Source organism: Engraulis encrasicolus, chromosome 5 (assembly GCF_034702125.1).
Source record: "Engraulis encrasicolus isolate BLACKSEA-1 chromosome 5, IST_EnEncr_1.0, whole genome shotgun sequence".
NCBI classification, from domain to species: Eukaryota; Metazoa; Chordata; class Actinopteri; order Clupeiformes; family Engraulidae; genus Engraulis; species Engraulis encrasicolus.
In genome coordinates, this window is record NC_085861.1 from 55,355,512 (window position 1) to 55,363,011 (window position 7,500).

The 7,500-nt window shown below is 43.3% G+C and overlaps 1 protein-coding gene across 1 annotated transcript in view; it reads left to right on the forward strand.

Annotated features, from left to right (window-relative positions):
* dnah5 (dynein, axonemal, heavy chain 5) overlaps window positions 1-7,500 on the forward strand; it is a 200,309-nt gene that overhangs the window by 76,656 nt on the left and 116,153 nt on the right. Inside the window, 3 exon segments of the mRNA XM_063199962.1 lie at window positions 4,490-4,694; window positions 5,181-5,323; window positions 6,172-6,306. Of these exon segments, the coding sequence (XP_063056032.1) occupies window positions 4,490-4,694; window positions 5,181-5,323; window positions 6,172-6,306 (483 nt within the window).

The following is a 7,500-nucleotide window of genomic DNA, read 5'->3' on the forward strand; positions in this document are numbered from 1 at the left end:
GTGTGTGTGTGTGTGTGTGTGTGTGTGTGTGTGTGTGTGTGTGTGTGTGTGTGTGTGTGTGTGTTTTCATATATCCATATGTACTGTATGTGTTTAAAGGAGCAGGGCAATGAGTACGTCTTCTCTTTGATGTGGAGCTTATCTACCGTATTCACATTGCATTTAACCATGTGTGTGCCTCTATGTATGTGTTAATAGGAGCACTTCTATCGCTGTGGGGGCTCAGCTGTAGCCGTGTGTGTGTGTGTGTGTGTGTGTGTGTGTGTGTGTGTGTGTGTGTGTGTGTGTGTGTGTGTGTGTGTGTGTGTGTGTGTGTGTGTGTGTGTGTGTGCGCGCGTGCGCGCATAGGGCTTTGAACCAATATTTTTTTCCAATCGGTTCGTTCCGAACAGAAACAGAATTATAACGTTTCCGGTTATGAGTTCCACCAATAAATTGACGTTCCCGAACCGGTTAGAACAAAAAAATATAGTTCTGGGAACGGTTAATTTCGTTCCTGTCAGCTGTTTATCAACAAATGATGTGTTTAACATAGCCTACTAATTACGTGATGGCTGTAGTCAACTTTAAAATTACAACCTAACTGTGAAACATTAACGTTTTGCGTTTATATCTTCAGTAGGCTATCTTATCAAAATAACGTACGCCTACATCAGCTGCTAGTCAACACAACTGAAGTGACTGATGGTTAACTTTGCTAGCGCTGTTTCTTAATTAATTCGGTCAGAAAAACGTTCTGCTTACAACCTTACTGAAAAGTTACACGAGTGAGATGGTGGCATGATTGGAGCACACAAAGTACGCTTGTTGATGTGTGTGCTTCTAGTCCAGTGTGAGGATGCCGAGACCCTTCAGGCCAGACTATCCAGCATTGGAAAGGGGAAAGGGATTACCTGTTACCTCACTGAAAAACTTGCGCCTTTGTCACAAATACCCCAGGCACAATTTCCAGTCATATTTTAATAATAATATGACCGTAATATGTTGTTAACCCAGACTTGAAAACATGATATTTCTGCTTTGAATTCAATGGAGCGTTGTCAAACTGTCCGACCTCTTCCTTTTGCTGCGCTGTAATTGGTCAAACAGCCTTCTAGGGTGGGCCATAGCCAAAGATGAATTAGGCAACACAAAGTTTGAGGAACAAAATAAAACCGATATTAACCGGTTATCATTATTTTTAAATAAGTGTTCCTGTTCCGGAACATAAAAAATAATAACGTTTTCGGTTTCGTTTCTGAACCTTGTAAAATACAAAAAGTTCCCGGTTTTCGTTTTCTTTCCTTGAACCGGTTCAAAGCTCTGGTTACTATTGCATTACATTACATTTAGCAGACACTTTTAACCAAAGCTACGTACAAAGAGGACATTCAATCAAGTGCAGAGTGGGGGGCTAATACAGAGTGCAGCAGTATTATATACAAGTACTGTAACTGTAGAAAGCAGTAATATGAACCTATGTACAAAATGTAGAACCCATTGAGTGTAGTGCAAGTAAGTGCCCAGGACTACAGATAAGTAGAGTTTGTTTTATTATGCTGAGAAGCTCTCTCAGAAAAGATGACTTTTCACACGCTTCTTGAGGGTTGAGAGGGATGACCCTGCTCTTTTAGTAACTGGTAGCTTATTCCGCCGTTGAGGAACTATAACAGACATTGTGGAGTAGCAGTGTAATAATAGGAGTAGGGCTCTGACTTATCTGAGAAACATCTTGAGCGGCTGTACGTGTTCTACTTGATCTGGAGCGTTGGGGCCTTGCAGTCGAGTGTGTGTGTGCGTGTCTGTGTCTGTGTCTGTGTCTGTGTCTGTGTCTGTGTCTGTGTCTGTGTGTATGCTTGTGTGTATGCTTGTGTGTATGCGTGCGTGCGTGCGTGCGTGCGTGCGTGTGTGCGTGTGTGTTTGTGCGTGCGTGCATGCGTGTGTGTGTGTGTGTGTGTGTGTGTGTGTGCGTGCGTGTGTGTGTGTGCTTGTGTGTGTGCATGCATGCGCGTTTGTGTTTGTGTGTGTGTGTACTGTACTGTACAGTGTATGTGTAGGAGCTTGTCTCTGAGGTACAGTATCTGATAAGCACCTTGAGCATCTGTAGGAGTTCCCCCTGATGTGGAGCTTATCTTTTGACTATTATATGTGATAATACGAGCAGGGCAGTGAGGAACAGGAGCACCTTGAGCGGCTGTAGGTATTCTCCCTGATGTGGCGCTTATCTATTCACATTATACTTGATCTAATCTAATAATATGTGTGCCTCTATGTTTGTGTGTGACTCTATGTGTGTGTGTGTGTGTGTGTGTGTGTGTGTGTGTGTCTGTCTGTCTGTCTGTCTGTCTGTCTGTCTGTCTGTCTGTCTGTCTGTCTGTCTGTCTGTCTGTCTGTCTGTCTGTCTGTCTGTCTGTCGGTCTGTGTCTGTGTATGGGTGTGTACTGTATAGGTGTAGGAGCAAGGCAGTGAGGTGAGAAGCATCTTGAGCATCTGTACGTGTTCTCATCTATTACAGCATTATATCTAGTCACGTGTGTGCCTCTATGTGTGTGTGTGTGTGTGTGTGTGTGTGTGTGTGTGTGTGTGTGTGTGTGTGTGTGTGTGTGTGTGTGTGTGTGTGTGTGTGTGTGTGTGTGTGTGTGTGTGTGTGTGTGTGTGTGTGTGTGTGTGTGTGTGTGTATGTGTATGTGTGTTTGTTAAAGAGCAGGGCAGTGAGGTATCTGAGAAGCACCTTGAGTGCCTGTATGTATTCTCCCTGATGTGGAGCGTGGGGGCTCTGCTGTAACCGTGTGTGTGTGTGTGTGTGTGTGTGTGTGTGTATGTGTGGGTGTGGGTGTGGGTGTGTGTGTGTGTGTGTGTGTGTGTGTGTGTGTATGTGTGGGTGTGGGTGTGGGTGTGTACTGTATAGGTGTAGGAGCAGGGCAGTGAGGTATCTGAGAAGCATCTTGAGCGCCTGTACGTGTTCTCCCTGATGTGGCGCTCATCTATTACAGTATAATATTATATGAGTGATTCTACTATTCGACTGTGCTTTTAAGTCCATGGATTTTATTTGTCAATTCCACTAACTATTGACTGCATCCAATGAAGTTTTGGACATTAGCACACATTTATCTTTCATATAATACAGAAAGTGTAGACATGGCATTATTTCCCTCAGCAAGAAGGAATATTTAATACTGGTTTTGGGCGTTTTCATGCCCTCCTGTTTTCCAAATGTCAGATTGAGTCTTCATATTAGCATGTAAAGAAACTTGTTTTGCCCAAGACGATTGCAAATGTTGATTTACAGTAATCATCACAATATGATCAAATTGTCAGAAAGACCACTGTGCTTTCCATCATACATGAAATTTGCCATTTTGTATGTGTCCACGAAAACTGTGTTAACCGTGTCACAGTCTGAAACCCCCTCCATAAATCAGTAATGGTTTGGTCTTAGGCCATACGAATAACATCACGTGATGTCATAACCTCTTTGGCAGGATATGGGAAGACTTTTTGGTAAGTTTTGAGCTCCATCCTTCCATAATTTAATCCATTCTTTTTCATGTTCTCATAGCGGGAAAATTGCCTGTCAACTGTGTTATCAACATATTCATAAGAATCTGAATTAGAAATCACATGTAGAAAAACACAGATAAAGCATACAAATACATGAATTGATTAAGGTGTTGTGGTGGAAAATCTGAGGTCCTCAGTTAGCACAACACCATGAAAATGGCTGAAATGTCAAGCCGTGTTACGGTCAATGGTGTTACGCATCAGCTATGACAGTTGAGGAGGAGTATGTTTTTACCAATTTATATCCATATTGACAGACAATCAAACAAAATAATTTGTGTTCTAGGGAGATGGGTTTGTCTGCTCTGTTTTTTCTCCTAAAAAAGTGCCGTCTTGTTCCCCTGCACTGTTGACCGTTGAGTAACATGGTTGACTGTTTTGAAAGTGTTTTTGTGCTATTGATCCCTTATGTGCTGGGAAAGTCCTATGAACAGACACTAGGGATAATCTCTGGAGAAGGAAGTCTTGTGTAAGGAGGGTGACTAAATTCAAATCAGACGTTACATGTTTGAAATTACATAGTATTTGTCCATAACACTGTTGACAAAATAATCAAGCAAATGTTCGCTTTCATTAGAGTATTTATCAAATGATTTAAGATTAAGCTTGGCAATTTGTTTGTTTGGAAACTTAAATATATACACTATGTAAACATCTAGGTCATTTAGTTGAAAAAAAATACTGATAATTGACATTTTGCTTTTGCCAAAAGCACAGTCGAATCGTAGAATCACTCATATCTAATCACGTGTGTGCCTCTATGTGTGTGTGTGTGTGTGTGTGTCTGTGTCTGTGTCTGTGTCTGTGTCTGTGTCTGTGTCTGTGTCTGTGTGTCTGTGTGTCTGTGTGTGTGTGTGTGTGTGTGTGTGTGTGTGTGTGTGTGTGTGTGTGTGTGTGTGTGTGTGTGCCTCTATGTGTGTGTGTGTGTGTGTGTTTGTGTTAATAGGAGCAGGGCAGTGAGGTATCTGAGAAGCACCTTGAGCGTCTGTACGTGTTCTCTCTGATGTGGAGCGTGGGGGCTCTGCTGGAGCTGGAGGATCGGCGCAGGTTGGAGCGCTGGCTGCGAAGCCACGAGACCATCAGCCTGGACCTGCCTGACATCCCCCGACACGGAGACGACACCATGTTCGACTTCCACGTGGCCCACGATGGTGTGTGTAACAATTGCAGACACACACACACACACATACATGCATGCACCTGCACACACACAAACACACACACACACACACACATGCACACGTACGCACACACACACACACACACACACACACACACATCCATATTCTGCTGACATTATAATCTTAAAAGTACGGTGCTGCTGGTGACCACACTTTCAGTTGAGTGTGACTGTGTGCGTGTGTGTGTATGTCTGTTTGTATGTTTGTGTGTGTGTGTGTGTGTGTGTGTGTGTGTGTGTGTGTGTGTGTGTGTGTGTGTGTGTGTGTGTGTGTGTGTGTGTGTGTGTGTGTGTGTGTGTGTGTGTGTGTGTGTGTGTGTGTGTGTGTGTGTGTTAAAGAGCAGGGCAGTGAGGTATCTGAGAAGCACCTTGAGTGCCTGTATGTATTCTCCCTGATGTGGAGCGTGGGGGCTCTGCCGTAACCATGTGCTTGCTGTGTTTGTGTGTGTATACCCAGGTGAGTGGGTACACTGGAGTACGTGTGTAGAGGAGTATGTGTACCCGGCGGACAGCACCCCAGAGTACGGCTCCATCCTGGTGCCCAACGTGGACAACGTACGCACCAACTTCCTGCTGCAGACCATCGCCAAGCAGGGCAAAGTAGGTACACAACACATATACTGTAGTACAGAAAGCATAAACACACATAATATGATTACAGCATGAATACCGTGTATGCACGTCACAAGACACATCCTAATGAAGACCCTAAGGCCGTTATGAGGAGTTTAGTTGTTAATGCATTGGCCCACAAAATAAAGATTGGTTTCACTTTTTTTTAAACCACCTGAAGTGCTTGGATCTTTTCAGTTCAGTTTCAGTTTGTTGACCACAATACACTTCTTACTTGGAAGTTTCCTTATTTGGCAGGTATTTAGCCAAAATGGGTACAATCAGCACACACACAACAGACAGATAATGCCCATTTTATTGCATAGCACAGCAGAATTGTGGCTTTGCTGTTTGTGTGTATGACATGATTACTGGCAAATGTTCTTGCACATCTATACCATCTTCACAATCAGCGCAATTACATGTACATGCCGTGTCAAGACAGACTGGGCTGCTTCTCAGTGACAAGACCCAGGGATGACCGGAGCACTGAACATACTTTTTAGAGGTTTTTTATTGTGGTGCACCAAGTGACCGACATTTCGACACAACTGTGTCTTCCTCAGAGTCAAAATGAAATGGCATCATGTTAACTCTGTATTCATTCCGAACGTGACCTTGCTCTAGGAATATTCCTGTTGCAGAACACTGTTCCACATGTGTTAAAGAAATCAAATCTTGTTAAACCGAATACTGAAAATGTTCTGTTTGAAACCATGTTGGTAACTGTGCTCGTTGTTGTGGCCCAGTGTAGTTTATTGTCTTTATGTCTCGAATTTTGACCGCCTAACCACTAATATTCCCCTCTTTTTCTCTGGCCCGCCTACTGTGAACAGGCGGTGCTCCTGATTGGTGAGCAGGGTACTGCCAAGTCGGTCATCATTAAGGCCTACATGTCCAAGTCTGACCGGGAGACGCACACGGCCAAGAGTGTCAACTTCTCATCGGCCACTACACCACTGATGTTTCAGGTGAACACCAGTCTCTCTGTCTCTGTCTCTCTCTGTCGCTGTTTCTCTCTCTCTCTCTCTCTCTCTCTCTCTCATCCCTTTCTCCCTGTGTTGTTCTCCCCCACCTCTTTCAGTCTCTCTCTATCACTTCATCATTTTCTACCCCCTCCATCTTTCTAGCTCCTTTTCTGCACTCTGTCTCTCTGTTTGCTGCTTTGAACAGGTGAACGATTGATTTCAAGCTGATACTGAGGCCCACACCTCCTCCTCTGTGTGTAATCTATCCATTGAGCACAGCTGGTGTGCAGGGAGTTGTACAGCCCAGAGCTGAGAGAGCAGCTGGCTGTGCAGAAGTAGGTAGGAGTAAGGTGCCTTGCTCAAAGGCACTCCAGTGCGTATGGGGATGGTGGAGGAGAGCATTGTTTCTTCCTCCTCTTCATTCTTCTTACCCATCTGTCATGGGGGAACTGAATCCGCCTCTGACTCTGAATCCAGGTCTGACTCTTGACTTGTCTCTGGCTGATTTTATGATGTGCTAAGCTGACCAGAAATTAATTATTATATTAATAACAATTGTATTATATTATATTATATTATATTATATATATTATATTATATTATATTATATTATATTATATTATATTATTAATAATTATATAATACATTATTGCCAAAGATGTGCTGTAGTTGCTAAAGCAACACTAATTCAACTCCTCTTCATTCACCCTCCGAGCTTGAGATTAATGCACATGCAGGACCAATATTTCACTCCGTGGACCACTGAAACAGTTACAGACGATATTATAAGTTTTATCGTACATACAGTACGTTTGAACAAAACAACATAGTTTTTGTTATACAGGGGTGTTATTTCCAGCTCTTAGTGTTATAGTCTCTATTGATTGTGGAAAACCATGGAAGTGACATGGTCTCCTTTTCTAGTCATGATGTCTTCCTTCCTTCCTGCGATCGGTAGGAACAGTACAGGTTGTACCACTGCCTACAACTCTCATGCTAACAGCCGTGCTCCCAGCAGGTGGTATGCTTTTATCCTGTATGAGTCAGATCAATCTAGATCTCACACACACACACACACACACACACACACACACACACACACACACACACACACACACACACACACACACACACACACACACACACACACACTCACACACACACACACAAACACACAAACACTAAGAGACAAGTTTG